The sequence below is a fragment of the Paroedura picta genome, chromosome 8 (genome assembly GCF_049243985.1).
Source record: "Paroedura picta isolate Pp20150507F chromosome 8, Ppicta_v3.0, whole genome shotgun sequence".
NCBI lineage: Eukaryota > Metazoa > Chordata > Lepidosauria > Squamata > Gekkonidae > Paroedura > Paroedura picta.
Window position 1 is genome coordinate 3,977,746 of NC_135376.1, and position 19,854 is coordinate 3,997,599.

A 19,854-nucleotide genomic window follows, 5' to 3' on the forward strand; every position below is an offset into this window, starting at 1 on the left:
TACCACCCTCCCCTGAAGCTCAGGGCGATTCACATGGAGCATAAAGAACAATACATTGAACTCTGGTTGTGTCATGAAAAATACAGCAATAGCAACAACTACAACAACAACAAAAGCAGAGAATAACTGTTTAAAAGAACAGCAATCAAACAGGCCCATGGTGTTGTTCAGGGGTCCAGTGATGTTACTGGTTTCGGTCGACCTCAACCAAACGCCTGGCGGAAGAGCTCCCTTTTGCAGGCCCTGCGGAAATGTTTTAGTCCCGTCAGGGCCCTGATCTCCTCCGGGAGCTCGTTCCACCAGGTGGAGGCCAGGACAGGTAAGGCTCTGGCCCTGGTTGAGGCCCGGAAGGCTTCTTTAGGGCCAGGGACCTTTCGCTGGTTGGTGGTGGTGGAGTGTAGAGCTCTTTGAGGGGTGTAAGCAGAAAGGCGGTCATTCAGGTACACTGGGCCTTGACTGTGCATGGCCTTGAAGGTGATTAACAGAACCTTTAGCCTGATCTGGAATTTGACTGGGAGCCACTGTAATTGGGACATAGGTGGGACCTCCATGGTGTTGCTCTGAGGACCATCTCCACTGTATTTTGGACCAGCTGTAGCTTCCAGATCAAGGCCCAGAGGCAGGCCTGTGTAGAGAGAGTTGCAGAGATCCAGCCTAGAGGTGACCGCTGCGTGGATCACTGTGGCCAGGTGTTCCGGGGCCAAGTAGGACGCTAGTAGGCCACTCCCGCTACAGTCAGGCTGTTGGGAGATAAGTAAGCTTGCCAGATCTAGGTTGGGGAAGCATCTGGAAGTTTGAGGGTGGAGTCTGGGGAGGGTGGCGCTGGGGAAGGAGAGGCACAATACCCTGCGGTCTACCTTGCAAAGCACCCATTTTCTCCAGAGGAACTGATCTCTGCAGCCAGGAGACCAGCCGTAATGGCGGGGGCCTCCAGGCCTCACCTGGAGGTTGGCAACCCTACTGGTGTGTGCAATAAGTCATCCGTGACATTCTGGCCCTGAGCACAGCTCTCCACTCGATGCATTGTTCCCCTCCCCCAGCACCTTGCTCCTCAACTGGGCAAAGGTTCTTTGTCCCTTTGAGGCCTGTTCCGGGACGCATGCAGAGACCTGCAGGGGAAGGCAGGTTCGGTTGGCCACACGCCAGCCGCTGAAAGCTACCCAGGAAGGAAGCCATCGATCTGCCTAGCCGCCCGCACCTGCCAAAGCGTGGCATTCCCCTGCAAGCCTGGTCTCCTTCTTCCTGGGCCTCAGGTGACAGAATGCAGGGGAACTCGATGGGCGAGAAACGGAGACGCAGGCAGGAGGCAGGAGAAACGTCGCTGGCTGGGAGCCACGAGAGCGACCCAGTGGTAACATGTCTACTCTGCATACAGAAGTTCCCCGGCCTCTTCTCTTGCAAAGGACTGGGCAGGAAGTAACTGAAAGATCTGTCTGTGAACCTTGGAGAGCAGCTGCCAGCCTGAGTAGGCAATACCAACCACAGCAGACCGAGGGGCTGCAGCTCAGTGGCACAGCCTCTGTTTGGCATGCCGAAGGACCCAAGTTCAGTCCCCGGTGTCTCCAGTTACAAAAGGCCAGGCAGGAAGTGGCAGGAAAGATCTCGGCCTATGACGCTGAACAGCTGCTGTCAGTTGAGTCAAGCGATACTGATCTTGATTGATCATGGGGTTTGCGGCTCAGCGGCAGAGCCTCTGCTTGGCGTGCAGAACGCTGCGTACGGCAGCTCCAGTTCAACATCAACAACAAGCCTTTAATAATTATAGCATATAAAATTACAATCTAAGAAGGGAAAGTGCAAAAAGGATCCGCTGCTATACAGAGTAAACAAAGGCAGAAATCATGCCTTAGCGAGTAGGACAAAATACATTCACGATCTCTCATGGCAAGACATAGAAACTTTGCAACCGGTTCGATTATATCAGGGTCCTGGCATCTCCACTTAAAAAGGGCCGCGCAGGAGGCAGCATGGAAGAACTCCGCCTGAGACCCTGGAGAGCGGCTGCCAGCCTGAGCAGGTGAGACTGAGCCTCCTGGACCGAAACCAAAGTTAGAGTCCAGCAGCGTCCTTATGACCAACGACGCGGTTCTTTCCCGGCTTCTGTGTGCGTGCACGCAATGCGGACGTGGGCGATTTGCTTCCTGGTCACAAAACACAGTGTTCTAGGCCCTGGGGGAAGGGAAGCTTAACAAGGAGAAGGAAATAAAGCTGAGCAAATGCTCTGGACCAGGGGTAGCCAACCTGTGGTCCTCCAGATGTCCATGGACTACAATTCCCATGAGCCCCTGCCAGCACGCTGGCAGGGGCTCATGGGAATTGTAGTCCATGGACATCTGGAGGACCACAGGTTGGCTACCCCTGCTCTGGACAACCCCCCCTCCCCCCCACATCCCTGTGAACTCATGAACCACAGCGTAGTTTGGAGGTAGCCCCGCAAATCAGGAAGTCCCTGAAGCACGAACCTCAACTCACGAGGTGGCCTACAGAAGCCCAGCAACAGCAACGCCAAAATGAGCCCAAGAGCAAATCCTCAGTCTCCCCGTCCCCGGCAACTATCAAAGGCTCCAATACCTGTTCTTGGCAGCCCCAAATCTGGATTGGGCCTCTGCACGTGTGCAAGAGAAAGGGGTCAACCTCTCCACGCCCACGTGGATTTGCTCAATGAAACCCACCTCCTCCAGACCTTTCTTCCGTCCCAGATTAATAACGGAGGGGGGGGGGCGAGGCAATTAAGAGAACTGTGCCAGAGTGAAAGGGTTAATCTCCCCCCCCCCCACGCACTGCGATCGCTATTAAGAAATGCGGGTAATCACTGCCTGCTTGACAGCATTTTTGCAAAGATTACCAGGCAATGCACACAAAATGCACAAACATCCCAAAGCACTATGGAAAAGACGGAGTATGGTGGGAATGTTTGGGGTGGGAAATTGCCCCCATCTCGTGAAAAGGCCCAGATTGGTTAAGAAACGCCTTAAAGTCGAAACCCCCCACCCCGCATCCGACTCACGCCTCTGCCACAACGCTGCCGGCTGCTTTGTCCGCTGATCCCTTCTCTCCATAACCGTTTCCTCTGTTTCAACCCCTTCTCTGGCCTGCACTGCAGGACTGTTGTAAAAATGCACGAGGAAAGAGAACCGCAGGCGGCAGCCTCCAATCTGGAGAACCGGATTTGGTTCCCTATTCCTCCACATGCAGCCGGAAGTTCTTTCAGAGCTCTCTCAGGCCCGTCTCCCCTCCCAGGGCGTCTGTTGTGGGGAAAGGAAGGGAAAGGGGTTCGTAAGCCACTTTGGGACTCTTCCGGTAGTGAAAACCCAGCTCTCTTCTTCTACGACGGACCGTCGAAACGCTCTCAGCCATGTGCCAATTACAGTACCGAAAAAGAGCAGTGGGGTTCTGGATTCGAATCCAGGCCCATGCGGGAATTCTCCGGGTGGTTCTGGCGCTCTCTTTCCCAGATACGAGAACAACAACGCCAGCCTCTATGCGGTGATTATCAGCACTACAAATGCACATGAAGCATTTGGAGCACTTAAAAGCATTCTATACAAATGTGGAGTGTTAGAACGGTTAAGAATCATCGCATGAAGATGGCCTGATTTGCATAAAACTATCTGGAGAGCTCAGTTTCACTGGCCGTAGCAGTGGGGGGGGGGACGTCGTGGGACGGGTGCACCGAGGGGGCTCCTCAATCAAGCACTCCAGCATTAAATCCACTCTTAATTGGCTGGCAGAGCAGGAGGCTTCTTCCCCGAAATTCCTCTGCGGGGCTGCCACGTCCAGGTCGAGAAATCCCTGGAGAATTGGGGGGATGGGGAGATTTCGGGGGAGGGGACAGGCCTTGGTGGGGTACCATGCTGTGCACGCCGTCCTCTGAAGCCAGCGCCCTTTGCTCCTCCGGGAGCTCATTCCACCAGGTTGGGGCCAGGACCGAAAAGGCCCTGGCTCTGGTGCTCCAGACAGACGAATGTTCTCTCAATCTACCCCGCAAGGCTGTTGTGTGGACAGTGCCCCCCTGGCCAAGCTGCTTGCCCTGCTGCGACCCCTGTGAAAGGGTTGTTTGACCCCCCTAAGGGGTCCCGACCCCCAAGTTGAGAACCACTGGTGTAAAGCCTCTGTCAAGTTGGGAAATAATTTCTTCCGCGATAAAAGGTATTTTTTTCGTGAAGTTGTCAATTTCGCAACTCGTAGTAAATTCGAGCAAGAAAGACAAGCAAGAACTCCCGGGTTCAAAAGCCAGCCTCACCGATGCTGGAAGCGCCTATGAAGTGATATTCTCTATGGAATTGGTGCCATGCATATGTCCCAAAGAAAGTTTGATATAGGTTGAAATCGATTTTACCAAAGACGTTCGACTTTCCTTCTTTCTTAGAAATTATTGCCCGCCCCCGGGGGTGTGGGGGTTGCAACTCTAGCTTGTGGCAGAAGTCAGCTTTTGAACTCGGGACTCCTGCTTCGCAGAACAGACTCGTCTCCAGATCCTCACACTGCCTCTTCTGGAAACAGTTCGGTTCCCCAGAAGCCCTTGAACGAACGCAACTATTTGAGGTTGTTGTTTGGAAACGCAAAAGAAAAAAGAAACCCAGGCGAATAGCAAGCCATTGACCTGCAGCCTTACTATGCCAGTGGCGCTCAACAGAGGAGGAAGTGAGCACGGCCGCTGGACAGCCGCACGGATTGCACAAGCGGAAGTTTCCTCAAAAGCCCTGGGGTTCCCGGCAAGCTACGTGCAGCAAAGAGAGAAACCAGCCTTTTGCAAACCGAAGCAGAAAAGAGAAGTCCAAGGGCCCTGGTTCTGGACGTATTTTGTTGCTCCTCCTTCAGGAGGGGTGGGAAGGCATGTGACCAATTCATGCACTTATTCCGGATCTGAAGCTCTCCTGCTTTGAGGAAGGGAAGCCAGAATCTGGGACGCCGTTAAGAAAAGAAGGGGGGCAAAATCTGCCATCAGGACGGAACCTGCCAGCAGGTTTCTCTGGGTAAACCACTCTGAAAGGACTGGGAGGCATGGGAGAGCATGGTTGAGCATTCATGGATGCAGCCATGTGGACAGAGCATCAAAGGATGTTGCCTTTCTCAAGGAACATTTCCGCTGTCACTAAAAACTTTGCTGCAGCCTCCCTGTACCAATCAAGAGACCTTACAGAGTTAAATTCTGGAGGATCAGTCATAATATTAAGAACATCCAAAGAGCCCTGCTGAATCAGACCAGGGGTCCATCCAGTCCAGCATCCTGCCTCACACATTAGCCAACCAGTTCCTTTGGAGGGAACAACAGGGCAGAGAGGCCGAGGCCTTCATAGGTACATCAGAAGAGCCCTGCTGGGTCAGACCAGGGGTCCCTCTAGTCCAGCCTCCTGCCTCACACAGGGGCCAACCAGCTCTGCTAGAGGACCAACAACAGAGCATGGAGGCTGAGGCCTTCATAAGAACATAAGCGCCTGGCTGGAGCAGACCAGGGGCCCATCCAGGCCATCTAGTCCCATCCACTGCTCAATGCAGGATCAGCCTCAAGCATCCATGGTAAGTATCTGTCCAGCTGCTGCTTGAAGACCACCGGTGAGGGGGAGGCCCCCCACCTCCTTAGGTTGCCAGTTCCCTTGCCTGAACTACTCTGACAGCTATTCGCTAGCGTTATCCATGTAGTTTAAGCCCACGTGGTTTAAATCCCTATCCTCTGATACCAACAGGAACTTTCTGAATGCAGAGGTCCCCCCTAGTCCCCCTAGCTAGCAGCCGCTGATAAACTTATCCTCCGTGGATCCCTCCAATCCCCCTTTATCATGATATGGTTGATTTACATCATCATCTCAGACATAAAACAGGCATTTCCCTCCCATGAATCACAGGGTGGGATCCTGCTGTTTGTCCTTCTGGGAGACCACGTGATTTCTCTGGCGAGTCACAGCCAGTTTAGAGCGACCCTGTAAGGTCTTTCAAGGCCAGAAAGGTTTTTCCGTGGTGTGTTTTTATCTTTTGGCTGTTCCCTGCCTCTGCACAGCCACCCCGGACTTCCTTGCCCATCTCTCGTCCAAGCACTACCTAGGGCTGACCCCGCTTAGTTTGTGAGACCTGATGTAATCCATTTCTCCCGGTGTATTGCTCCTAGCCTCTTGTGGCGCAGAGTGGTAAGGCAGCAGACCTGCAGTCTGAAAGCTCTGCCCATGAGGCTGGGAGTTCGATCCCAGCAGCCGGCTCAAGGTTGACTCAGCCTTCCATCCTTCCGAGGTCGGTAAAATGAGTACCCAGCTTGCTTGCTGGGGGGTAAACGGTCATGACTGGGGAAGGCACTGGCAAACCACCCCGTAATGAGTCTGCCATGAAAACGCTGGAGGGCGTCACCCCAAGGGTCAGACAGAACTCTGTGCTTGCACAGAGGATACCTTTACCTTTTTATTGTTCCTAGCAGGGCAAACCACAGATCCCTCTGTGTGGGTTGAGCATGATTCTGCACAGGGCTCCACTGAGAATCCCAAACTCTCCTCCAAACAGGAGAAGAAAGGGATGTGGATTTCACTGTCCAGCTAAAAAAGCGTAGATTCGGGTGGGAAGCCATGTTACTTACTGATCTACTCTCCCCTATATATGTGCAAATGGGGTTTTGAATGGGGTTTTAGAAATTCCGTCTAAACATCAGGAAGATATTCCTGACAGAGCGGTTCCTCAGTGAAACAGGCTTCCTCGGGAGGTGGTGGGTTCTCCATCTTTGAAGATTTTTAAACAGAGGCTGGAGAGCCATCTGACGGAGAGGCTGATTCTGTGAGGGTTTAAGGGGGTGACAGGTGACAGTGGATGAGCGAGAGGGTTGTGAGTGTCCTGCACAGTACAGGGGGTTGGACTAGATGACCCAGGAGGCCCCTTCCAACTCTACTATTCTATGTTTCAATTATTCTAAGCTTTCGAGTGCATGCACCCCTCCTCAGATTAATGAACTACCATCATAAGAGTGGAAATATAAGGCAAAAGCTAACTATGGTAAATTAGTAAACTGTGTCACAACATCCTAAATCTGCCATATGATAATTCTTTGCCAAAACAGCCAATCAGCCCTTTTGAGTTCACCTGCAGTTCACAAAAACATTGGAGAAATAAAACTGTCCACGTTAGTAATTAATGTCAGACACTTTCCCAGTTTTTTCTGGCCACTGGCAACTATCGTGTCCTGAGTCAAAATTACATTACACATTACTAACATCACATTGCAGCCACGCTGTCCCAAGTAAAATCAATTAAAAAGAAGAGGGGATTGTAAGGAATGTGGATATAAGAGTTGAACGAGGTTAGCATGCATAGTGAGATAAAAAAAAAACCTATGTCCTTGTTGAGTCCGGGGTATGCCATTGTTTTGAGTGTTGTAACTACTTGCATTTCTGCAACCTCCCTTTCTTGCCTGTTCTTGAAGTTCCTTGGCAATAAAACAGCTACTCTGAGGTCCCTTATTGAATGTCCATCTAGGGGTTAATGTCTTCCCACAACTTGTTTTCTCAGCAAACAGAACAAGATATTTGAGAATGTCTCTGGGAGCACGTGAGGATTAAGGCGGCTGAATAATCAACCTCTGCATTTGTGCTATAATTTCCAACAGCAAGGAATTCCATAGGCCGTGTCCTAAATCGTAGCTTTCGGCAAGCTTGAAAAAACCTAGTTAAGACTCCTGGAGCGTTCAGGAGGCTGGCAACGATGATATTTGTCAACTAAGTTTTAAGAAAACAACAAAACCCCAAGGAAATCCAGTTGCATTTTAAGGCCGAGCACTAGGGGGTTTAAGGCTATTTAAAACAGATTGCTTTAAAACAGGGCTTCCCAACTAGGAGTCTCTGGCTTCTCACCTCCGGCTTTAATCAATCAATTAATTAATTTGCACATTTCTATACCGCCCCTCATGACAAGATCATCTCGGGGCAGGTTCACAACATAAAACCAACACAATACAGCATAAAACCCCCTTAAACACACAACAGCTTAAAAAAGAAGTCAAAAGACAAGCAATGACCTACGTTCACCAGCCCGATATTTGTTCCAGCCAGGTCAGAATTGATTATCCTATAATCCTGTCCGTCCAGGGGCGGATCACACACATGGGGGGGGGAGCCACAAACCGGGGAACCACAGGCCCCTGGTTGGGAATCCCTGTTCTGGATGCTTTCTATCAATAGGAGTAACTCTTCCGCTCCGGAATAAGGCACAAAGCACAAAATTCCATGCTTGTGCAGAATGCATGTGCCATAGAGAAGGGGTAGTCAACCAGTGGTCCCCCAGATGTTCATAGACTACAATTCCCAGGAGCCCCTGCCAGCGTTTGCTGGCAGGGGCTCCTGGGAATTGTAGTCCATGAACATCTGGAGGACCACAGGTTGACTACCCCTGCCCTAGAGAAAACGAGGAACCACTGGGTCTTCGATGCAAGAAGGGAACGAGGGTGGCTTGCCATTGCCTTACTCCCCCGCGCAGCCCTTGTCTGATAAAGCTGTTCTGATGGAGCAGTTCTCTCAGAGCTCTCTCAGCCCCTCCTGGGTGGGGAGAGGAAAGGGAAGTTGACTGTAAGCTGCTCTGAGCCTCCTTCGGGTAGAAAAAAGCGGCAAATAAGAACCAACTCTTCTTCTTCTTCTACTTCAAAAGAGCCAACCTGTCCCCCCTCAAACTCCTCTTCTCCAGGCTGAACATTCCCCAAGACCCTCAGCCTTTCCTCTCCAAAAAGGCCCCTTAAGAGTGCCTTATGCGGCTACAGGCAAAACCACAGAGGTGGCTGCAGAAAGATCTTCAGAAGGACATCCTGTAAAGAAATGCCACTCCCGGAGTTCAAGCACCATCACGACCCCGCCTTCTTTGAATTGAGCCTGGCCAAACCGGACTTGTCCCAACCCGGACTGTCCAACACGGGCGGGTGGAACGAATACTTCCGAATGACTCCCGCAAGGGAGCCCGGTCATGTGTTTGTGCCGCCGATCTGCAAGCCCCACCAGAGCCGGCGTGAAAAATTAAAAGTTTGCTTCTCTTACGCCTCCCTGCTGAAGGCTCCCGGTCTGAAACTGATGCTGGAAACGGTCCAGAATTTGGGAGTCTGAGGAAACTCAGAGGGCACGGGGGAAAGAAGGGGAGGCGATGGGAGAACTGTGGGAGGGAAGGGCTGATCCGTGCAGAAGGAGGGTGAAGAAGAAGAGCTGGGGGGTTTGCACCCCGCTTTTCACTATGTGGGGGAGTCTCAAAGTGGCTCCCCCCCCATAGATACCCTGTGAGGTCGATGAGACTGCGGGAGCTCTGAGAGAACTGGGGTGGCCCCAAGGTCGCCCAGCTGGCTGCTTGTGGAAGAGGAATGAGGAATCAAACATAGTTCTCAAGATCAGAGGCCCTCGCTCTTCACGACGACATCAAGAGAAAGGAATTTTGTTTGCCAAAGAAGAGCTGAGCTTCTTGTAGTTCATTTTTCACTGCCCAAAGGAGTCTCAAAGCAGCTTACAACGGCCTCCCCTTCCTCTCCCCACGACAGACACCTTGCGAGGTAGACCAGGCTGAGAGAGCTCTGAGAGAACTTGGACAGATTCAAAGTCACCCCGCTGGCTGCACGCAGAGGTGTGAGGGAATGAAACCCGGTTCTCTAAACAAGGGGTAGTCAACCTGTGGTCCTCCAGATGTTCATGGACTGCAATTCCCATGAGCCCCTGCCAGCAATGCTGGCAGGGGCTCATGGGAATTGTAGTCCACGAGCATCTGGAGGACCACAGGTTGACTACCCCTGCTCTAAACTACAGGCTGCCACAAACCATCCCATGGCAGTCTACAATATAAAACAGTAAAAAAAATCACAATAAAACCGCATAATTTCCCAATAAAAACTACCAAACAATAAAGAGAACAATATAGGGCAGCATAAAATGCAAGAAGAATCTCTCAGTCCCAGCTCTCCTATTCCAGCTTGGGAGTCTAGGCATCACCTACATAATACAAGCCTGGGAATTGATCTCGAAGCATAACCAGGGGGGACCCACAGCTGAAAACCCCGGTCATCTGCCCGACCTCAAACAAACCCCTGGTGGAAGAGCTCCATCTTGCAGGCCCTGTGGAACCTGGGTAGTTCCGTCAGGGCTCTCAGCTCTTCCGGGAGCTCATTCCACCAGGTTGGGGCAGGGCCTTTTCGGCTGGTCGATGCCAGGTGAACTTCCCAGGGGCCTGGGATGGCCAGCATATTCCTACCTGCAGAGCAAAGAGCCCCGTGGGGTGCATAAGCAGATAAGCAGGACCCAGGACCCATATAGAAGAAGAAGAGTTGGTTCTTATATGCCGCTTTTCCCTACCCGAAGGAGGCTCAGAGCGGCTTACAGTCGCCTTTCCCATTCCTCTCCCCACAACAGACACCCTGTGGGGTGGGTGAGGCTGAGAGAGCGCTGATATCACAGCTCGGTCAGAACAGCTTTATCAATGCCGGGGCGAGCCCAAGGTCACCCAGCTGGTTGCATGTGGGGGAGTGCAGAACCGAACCCAGCATGCCAGATTAGAAGTCCGCACTCCTAACCACTACACCAAACTGGCTCTTAAAGGTCACAACTAAAACCCTGAACTTGATCTGGCAGCAAACTGGTAACCAGTGCAGATGACGTAGCACCGGCTGAATGTGGGCCCTCCAAGTTGCCCCAGTGAGGACCCTTGCAGCCGCATTTTGGACCAGCTGCAGTTTCCGGGTCAGAGACAAGGGCAGGCCCACAAAGAACGAGTTACAGAAGTCTAATCTGGAAGCTGCTGTCTAGATTCCCTTCCGGGAAACTTTCAAGGCCAAATTAAGAGGCAGTGGCTTGGCTGTTGGGAAAATATATACCTTTTGAAGATTGCACAAGGGGCAAAATACGTCCGGAATCACCGACGGAAATCAATCCAAAGGCTTTCCTTTAACCACCATCAAAACCAGGGGTAGTCAAACTGCGGCCCTCCAGATGTCCATGGACTACAATTCCCAGAAGCCCCTGCCAGCATTTGCTGGCAGGGGCTTCTGGGAATTGTAGTCCATGGACATCTGGAGGGCCACAGTTTGACTACCCCTGATCAAAACACTCAAGTGGGCGAACCACTAAGGCGCACAAAACGCCCTTACGGAGATGGTTCAAACTCAGAGGTTTCCATGCGCAGGGAGTGTTTAGCTGCCAACCTGTTTCTGGCACGCGGGCAAATTGCTCTCTTGAATATGCAGAAAAAAGCCGTCTCAAACAGACCCAGAAAAAGCGGCTATTCCTTCTCCGTAAGACTCCTGTGCCCGTTGAGAGCGCACAGAAATGGGGCATGGATCAAAATGCATCACAGCGACCCTTTCTGTCGCTTTGCCAATCCGACAGTGCGGGCGCTGGTTCGTAAAAGCAGACGCCACTGGCGCCGTCCTGTGCCACCCGATGTACGCAAACCTGCCAGGCGTTACATGCAATGCATTTTTAACATTCAGAAGACTCGCCCTTAACGTTCATTCTGGCGCATTTATTTATTTCTATTCCGCTGCTCGTCCCCCAGTGGGGATTCAGAGTGGCTTTTTGGAAATTGTGCTCCCATCTTCCTTTCTCCCACAACAACAGCCCTGTGAGGCAAGGCAGGCTCAGAGGTCATAACAGGCCCCAGGTCACACGGCTTGGCACAGTGGTTAAGGGCTGTGGCCTTCAGTATGAAGAACTGGGTCTGATTTTCCACTCCTCTACATGCAGCCAGCTGGGTGACTGTGGGCCAGTTACAGCTCTGTCTCTCTGAGCTCTCTCAGCCCCACCTTTGCCCCACAGTTGTGGAGAGAGGAAGGAAAATGTGTCTGCAAGCTGCTTTGAAACACATGAGGCCTCCTAGTGACCTTGGGCCAGTGACAGTTCTCTCAGAGCTCTCTCCGCCCCACCCGCCTCACAGGATGTCTGCTGCGGGAAAGTGTTTGAAAACCACTTTGAGACTACAAAAACTCAGCTCTTCTTCTCAGAGCTCTTCATGGCGGAGGTCAAGACTCAAACCTGGGTAGCCTCGGGTCCTTGACTGCCATCCTTCCCCCTACACCACTCTGGCTGTCAACCTCGGAGCCTGAAATCTCCCCACCCGTCCACCCAGTTTCTAATTTCTTCACTCTCCCGCCGGCCAAAAGGTTCTGAAGACCGAACGTCTCCTTCCGGCCCGTCCCAAGACCAACCCAACATGACTTTACTGCTGTGGCACCGTGCCAGGCCAATAAATCGGTCAGCCTTCCGGGTGCCCCTCCCAGCTGCCTGCTGGCCTCGTTGCAAACTGGAGGGCCCGGCTTCCCCTCTGTTTGGGATAAACGAAAATCCAGCTGCCAAGGGACGGGCAGCTCCCCCGGGGCAAACCCTGGCCAGAGCCCAAGGCCGCTCCCTTCCATGGCCTTAAACCGAGCTGGAGGGGGGAACGGATTTTTAGCGTCTGCTTCTTCCTCCTTGGCTTGTTGGGGGCTGTGGGTCGGATAAACCAAGGGTAGTCAACCTGTGGTCCTCCAGAGGTCCATGGACTACAGTCCCCATGAGCCCCTGCCAGCATTTGCTGGCAGGGGCTCATGGGAACTGTAGTCCATGGACCTCTGGAGGACCACAGGTTGACTGCCCCTGAGATAAACTTCTTCCTCATCCGAGCTGGGCTTGTGCCGTGACGGGAGCCAGGAAAAGCCCCTTGCAAGGGCTCATGGGAACTGTAGGCCATGGACCTCTGGAGGACCACAGGTTGACTACCCCTGAGATAAACCTCTTCCTCATCAGAGCCGGGCTTGTGCCGTGACGGGAGCCAGGAAAAGCCCCTCGCAAGGGCAATTCACAACCGCTTGGCTTTTTCCGCACTGCTTTTATGGAACACGCCGTTCCAGACGGCAGGTGCTGCAAGGCATTAATCACGACAAACGGAACATAAAGATCCCAAGACCCCTTGCTGGACCCGGCCTGGGTCCCTGCGAGCACCTACTGGCTCACGCAGGCTTCATTTTCTAACCTGCCAGGGCAATTCCAGAGGCCGGCTCTCCGGCTTCCCCCCGGCGAGAGAGAGCTTTTTTTGATTGATCGCCGGGTGGAAAGCAAAGAACCGGTCGAGCGGACCCTTGACAAAGAGAAGGGGTTTGCCTGATGGCGGTGCGTTAAACTCGGCAGAAAACAGCTGCAGGTCAGGAAGCCCGGCGGGAGAACCGAATTCCAAACCTCGCTCGGCCACGCAGTTGCTTGTCGGTCACGGCCAAGTCACTCCACCCTCTGCTTCCATCTCTTTCTCTCTTTCTCTCTTTCTCTCTTTCTCTCTTTCTCTCTTTCTCTCTTTCTCTCTTTCTCTCTTTCTCTCATTCTCTCATTCATTCATTCATTCATTCATTCATTCATTCATTCATTCATTCATTCATTCATTCATTCATTCATTCATTCATTGCCCTCCCCTGAGGCTCAGGGCGGTTTACACAGAACAGGAGAAAAAACAGTACAGATAACGTGATAAATTGAACAACAACAGCGATACAGACATAACAGGAGAACAATAACATAATGGAACAGACATGGTGAGAACGTCCATTCTGACTGTAGCATACTGACGGCCCCATGGGATGGACATGTCAGTGGTGGTTCCCATAGGAGTGGGGGCCTCAAGGGCCAATGGGAAGTGACTGGATTCAGGTCAACCTCAACCAAAGGCCTGGTGGAAGAGCTCCCGTGTGCAGGCCCTGCGGATCAGTTTTAGTTCCCCTAGAGCTCCGATCTCCTCCAAGAGCTTGTTCCACCAGGTGGGGGCCAGGATGGAGAAAGCTCTGGCCCTGGTTGAGGTCAAGTGAGCTTCCTTGGGCCAGGAATCACCAGGCAGTTGATAGTAGCGGAGCATAAGGCTCTTTGAGGGGTGTTGTGGGCAGAGAGCGACCCCTTAGGTTTCTTTATTTGAAAAGAATAGAGAGTCCAGAAGCACCTGAAAGTCCAACTGAGGGGTGGGGGGAGCGTTTGAGAGTCATGGCTCACTCCAGAAAGCTCCTTCCTGCCACAGGTTTTGTCCATCTTGAAGGTGCTCCTGGCCAATTTCTCTTTCCTGGTGCGGCAGACAGACTAAGGCAGTGGCTCGTCTTGAAACAGCTCCACGGAAAGCAACACATTTATCAGTGCAGAATGGAAATCCAGGCGTCTGACAAAACGAGCCGAGGAGGCCTGGAGTTTGACTTGGGGATGGCTCAGTGGCCAAGCCTCTGCTTGGCATGCAGGAGGCCCCAGGTTCAATCCCCGGCATCTCCACTTAAAAGGACCAGGCAGGAGGGGATGGGAGAGGCCTCAGACTGAGACCCTGGAGAGCAGCTGCCAGCCTGAGTAGGCAATCCTGACCTTGAGAGACCAGGCAGGGTCTCCCTCTGGCAGCCGCACGTGATCCCAAAAACCAAGCTGCAAATCCGTAAGACGGTGGCTAGTAAAACAACAGCCGGACAGGGGAGAGCATTTATCTAGGGCAGCGGTTCTCAACCTGTGGGACAGGACCCCTTTGGGGGTCGAACGACCCTTTCACAGGGGTCGTAGCTTGGCGGGGGGGGGGGTGTGCCGCCACATTTGCCATTCCTCCTGCAGGTGCCGCCTGCACCCGCCCCACACAGGTGTGCAGCCTGGCCCGAGGAGGCAGCCGGAGAGCGTCCCTTGATGGACATGCGCCCTGGCCCGGCCCAGACGTCATGAGAAGCTCTGCTTTCGGGCCCGCCTGTGTTGCCTCCCCCAAATCATGGGTCTTCTTGGCTTCTCCCCTATCCCTTCTCTTCAAGGGGGACCCAAAGTGGCCCACACACCTTTACCGATGTCTCCAAATCAGTTTTGTCTGAATGAGGTTGCATGGACACTAAAGCTCACGCCTTGAATCAATCTTGGTGGTCTTAAAGGGGCCCCTGGACTCAGCTTTTGTTCTTCCAAATAATTGGTTTTCGTTATTCGGTTCGTCTCCCGCCCTTCACTCCAAGAGGGTCCCAAAGTGGCCAACACTGCTCCTCTTCCATTTAATCCACACAACAGCCTTGCGGGGTAGATAGAGATAGAGAGTTCGTTTGTCTGGAGCAGCAGAAAAGAGTGAGATCAGCACGGTGGGACAAGAAGAAGAAGAAGAGTTGGTTCTTCTGTGGGGTGGGTGAGGCTGAGAGAGCCCTGATATTCCTGCTCGGTCAGAACAGCTTTATCAGAGCCTTGGGGAGCCCAAGGTCACCCAGCTGGCTGCATGTGGGGGATTGCAGAATCGAACCCGGCATGCCAGATTAGAAGCCCACACCCCTAACCACTACACCAAACCGGCTCTCAAGAAGCAGAACTGAACTGAGAAACCCGAGAAAAAAACCCAATTTATATACAATCCTGAACGATGGATCTTCACGCCATTGGCCAGTTTCGGTTTAATTTCTGTGAAAGAACACTTGCATAATTTTATGGTTGGGGTCACCACAACAGGAGGAACTGCATTAAAGGGCCACGGCATTAGGGATCCTTGGCCAGTCTGGCCTAGAAGAAATTTGCCTCCTGACTCCACAGTGGTGAGGGGCATTTCCCTGGGCAAGCAAGAAAAGGCCTCAAGAGCCAGGCACGGACTCAATCCCTTCTGCCCACCCACCCACCATCTACCTAATTGCACAGAATGAGCATTTCATCTACTTAAGTCCAGAGAATCAGAAAGTCTGTGAACTATTTTGTGTGCCCGCACATGAAAGCTTATACCCAGAATTCAATTTTGCCAGTCTTCAAGGAGCCAACGGACTCAAACTTTATTCGGTTTTGCATAGTCTGTGGAAGGCCAGGAGTGGTGGGATTTTCCAGGCCTCCTCGGGCAGGCCTATCCGGAAGGTGGGGGCCACGACGGAGAAAGCCCACGTTCAAGCCACTGTGGATTTTGACCCTTTGCAAGTTGGCATGTGCAGAAGGCCCTGTGGAGTGGAGCAAAGTTGCTCCTTAAACCGCACTGCAGGAGGAGATTTGATGGGTGGTCTAAACTCTTGGTCGCTCACAACGGATTGGCAGCCCCGATTCCGTGGCACCTGTGCCACTGTGAGATCACAGAAAGGGTGAAAGTCAGCCTGGGACGAGCTGGAGGAAGGCTCCCAAGTTCACGAGGCCGAGTGAAATGTAAACAGAGCTGGGGGGAAATAACGCAGCAGCCTGGTAAGTACACAAAACGTACAGGCCCAAATGTACAAGATTTTGCTTCTTTATCTGCCTTCTCCCACCGTTCACAAATGTCCTTTTTTGCTGAGCCATGAGCCTGAAAGTTCCCACAATCTATAAAAGAAGGCCATTTGGAGTCACCTGCCTAAAAAGCCAGCGTTTCCTTTTAAGGGGCAAGGATTTTCCTTTACACGTGCGCGCCAAGTCATTTGCACCCTGCATTCAACTTTCACACAGGTGAACCGAGGCTACGAGGAAACAAAGAGCCACACCGGTCACAAAGTACGAAAATAACAAAGCTTTGGCTTTTCATACATGGAACGGGTGAGACAAACAAATGACGCTACAAAGGCCAGGCAAGAGCAAACAAAATCATCTCAGATTCAACGTTTAGTAAACAGCGTACTCGTTCCATTTCAGCTATGGGTTGATGACCCACAACTCCAGAAATATTGGAGACGTCACAGCAGCTACCATATCACGCACGATGGTCTGAAGCAGCAGAACCAAGTTTGAAAGACCAACATAATTTACTCCAAGGTGTCAGCTTCTGTGTGCATGCCATATCATAAATATTTAATCTGAGATTATTTTAGAAGAAAAAGAGTTGGTTTTTATATCCCACTTTTCACTACCCTAAGGTGACTCCAAATGGCATGCAATCACCGTCCCCTTCCTCTCCCCACAACGGACACCCTGCTGAGAGAGCTCTAAGAGAACTGTGGGTAGCCCAAGGTCATCCAGCTGGCTGCATGTGGAGGAGCGGAGAATCAAACCCAGCTTGCCAGATGAGAAGCTGCCGCTCTTAACCGCTATGCCAAGATGGCTCTCTTTATTTGTTGTGGCTTGACCCTCGTAGCATTATTAGTATATTTTGGGTCAAGTTAATGTCCCATCTTCCTTCATTTGTAGGTAAACCCCACATTTAGTCAGGTACTGGTCCCGGGTTTCCTTCCTAAAGCGAACACACCCTGGGTCTCCTTACAAAGCATTGCCGTTCATCCATCCACGCAAGATTCACACGCGTTCCCTGCAACAAATAAACTACGGAGTTCCGCATGGCAAAATGTTCTTAAGGCTCAGGGGAACTCAAGTGCTTCTCGAGAACATACTCTTAAGGACGCCAGAACAATATGGGGCGTGCCATGCTAGACAAAAGGCCTGATGCCACAATGCCTGGGGTGCCAGGTTGATTAGTGAGCCAAGGAAGGGTAAACACAGGTGAGCCAAATATTTATGGGGCAAGCTAATTATAAGGCGCCGTGAGCATACCAGTGCCCTCAAGATGGAGGTCAAAGGTGCTGTTCCTGAATGAACACACAGGAAGCTGTCTTAGACTGAATCAGGCCATCAGACTAGCAAAGCCAGTATTGTCTACTCAGGCTGGCAGCTGCTCTCCAGGGTCTCAGAGGGAGGTCTTTCCCATCCCCTCCTGCCTGGACCTTTAAACTGGAGATGCCAGGGATTGAACCTGGGACCTTCTGCTGGCAGACCAGAGGCTCTGCACACACATGAAAACGATTTATGCTGAATCAGACCCTTGGTTCATTGAGGTCAGTACTGTCTACTCAGGCCTGTCTAAGGCCTGCAGCCGCTCTCCAGGGACTGGGGCGGAGGTCTTCTCCATAATCCGCTGCCTGGTCCTTTTAACTAGAGACTGAACCGGGGGGGGGGGGGGGGCTTTTGGCATATCAAGCAGATGCTCCACCCCTGAGCCAGAGCCCCTAAACTAGACCAGAGTCAAACTGCAAGTCTCCTGCGATTTGAGGGACATTCCCCGTGTGTAGAAAACTAGCACAACAGGAAGATGGCCAGGCTCCAGGCACTCAGAGAAAAGAAGGAAGAGAAAAGAGCAGTGTTGATTCTGATTTCTCAGAAAGTGAAAGAAGAACGAACTTTGGAAGCAGGGGAGGAAACCAGGCCAGGCCGTTGGCAGGGAGACCGGGGAAGGGTGCCGAGTTCCAGGGCAGGCTAGTTTAGCTTGGAATTTCCCATGGGCAGACCTTCTTGGCAACACTCAAAACTTATGGACGGGACTCCCCAGGCGTGTTTTCCTTTGTGTGGATTTAGTTGCGGAAGACAGCTGCAAGGCAGGAGCTCTGAATTTACACAGCTCTCGTAAGGCACATTTGCTCTCTCAGCAGCCTTTACAACAAGCCTGGAAGGTGGGCCAGTGTCATTTCAAACCAGGAGAGGGTGGAGGCAAAAACGTTTAGGCTTAGAACAGGGATGTGAATCAGTTCTTATTCGCAAAAGCTCTCCTAATGCGCATCCCGGTCTCTCTCGCTCTCAGGGACTTTTACAACAAGCCTGCAAGGTGGACCAGTATTTATTTATTAAATTTCTACCCCGCCCTTCCCTTGTGGGCTCAGCTCAGCCTTAGGACACAGATACAAAGCAGTCGCCATTCACAAGTGCTCTTTGTAGTTATACAGCTCTCAGAAAGTTCATCCCGGTCTCTCTCTCCAGGACTTTTACAACAAGCCTGCAAGGCGGGCCAGTATCATTTCAAAAGAGGGGAGAGCAGAGGCAAAAAGGTCAGGCTTGGAACACAGATGCGAGGCAGTTGTCATTATCAAGAATGTATTTATACAGCTGTGGTATTTATACAGCTGTGGTAAAGCACATCCCAGTCTCGGGGCAATAATTTCAAACATGGAGGAAAGGGGAGGAGACGATTATCAAGCACACTTTGTATTTAGCCAACTCTCTCAGGCACATTCCCCACCCACCCCAATCGGCGGCTCTGACAACACACCTGCCAGGTAGGCCAGTCACATTACAAACCCGGGTGCTGGAAGTGGGAGAGGAGGCAAACGCGAGAAAAAGAGGCTCTAGATTCACTGCAAAGGCTCCCCCCCGGAGCGGCCCGAGGGCTGCCAGCTCTGCAGCCTGTCCCCTGAGCATATCCAGAGTGCATTTTTCCTCCCTCCCTCCCATCCCCCCCTCCAGGGCGGGGGTCGGGCGCACTCACCGAGGCGCAGGAAGAGGACCACGCTGAACATGGACAGGAGGGTGGGCACCACCACGCCCAGGAAGGTGGGCAGCTTGCGCGCTCCTCCGGCCGCCGGCCCGGCCGCCTCGCCGTCCACCGACGTGCTGCTGCAGAGGCGGTAGGTGAGCAGCGGGCTGCGCTCCGACGCCAGCCCGGCCCCGACGCTGCCGCCCCGGCCCGGCATGGTGGCCGCCCCGCTGCGAGCCAGAGCCGACTGGGCCGCCAGCCCCGAGCCAGCCCAGGCAGGCAGCCGCCCGACGCGCCGCCCTCCGCTCGCCGCCCGCCCCGCTCTCCGCCTCCTGGCCCGGCTCGACCGCCGCGGGGAAGGCGGAGACACGACGCCGGGCTCCTGCTGCCGCTGCCGGCCGAGCGACGCGCAGTTCCGCGGGAGAGGAGAGGAGCGGAGGGCGAGCCCGGGCGCCACTCGCAGCCCGCCGCTTTAGTAGGGCCGCCGAAGGGGGCGTGCTGCGCACGGCGCTTCCTCCCCGCATTTAAAAAGCCCGGCCCGGGCATGGAAGCGCGCCGGCCTTAAAGGCGCCCCGGGAGACACGCGCGGCTCGGAAGAAGAAGCGCGCCTGCGCCGGGAAGCTTATTAGCCTCAGAAGGGAGCCTCGCTGGGGTTTAAGGTTAAGGCTGACCAGATTTTAACATTGGCAAAGCGGGGCACCATTGACCCTGGGGGGGTGGGGGGTGTCTTGATTAAAATTTGGTCTCTATGGAGCAACAAAAGTTTTCAGAGAACGCATAGAATGCAAAAATTGTATT

The 19,854-nt window shown here is 52.8% G+C and overlaps 1 protein-coding gene across 2 annotated transcripts in view; it reads right to left on the minus strand.

Moving 5' to 3' along the window:
• LOC143842846 (solute carrier family 12 member 9-like) overlaps positions 1 to 19,595 on the minus strand; it is a 90,458-nt gene extending 70,863 nt beyond the window's left edge. The window contains exon 1 of one of the 2 annotated variants that reach the window (XM_077348105.1): positions 19,069 to 19,595. In XM_077348105.1, coding sequence (XP_077204220.1) covers positions 19,069 to 19,580 — 512 coding nt within the window. In that variant the 5' untranslated portion in view covers positions 19,581 to 19,595. The remainder of the gene's footprint in view (positions 1 to 19,068) is intronic. The other variant, XM_077348106.1, reaches the window with a different exon arrangement.
• Between the last annotated feature and the right edge of the window lie 259 nt (positions 19,596 to 19,854).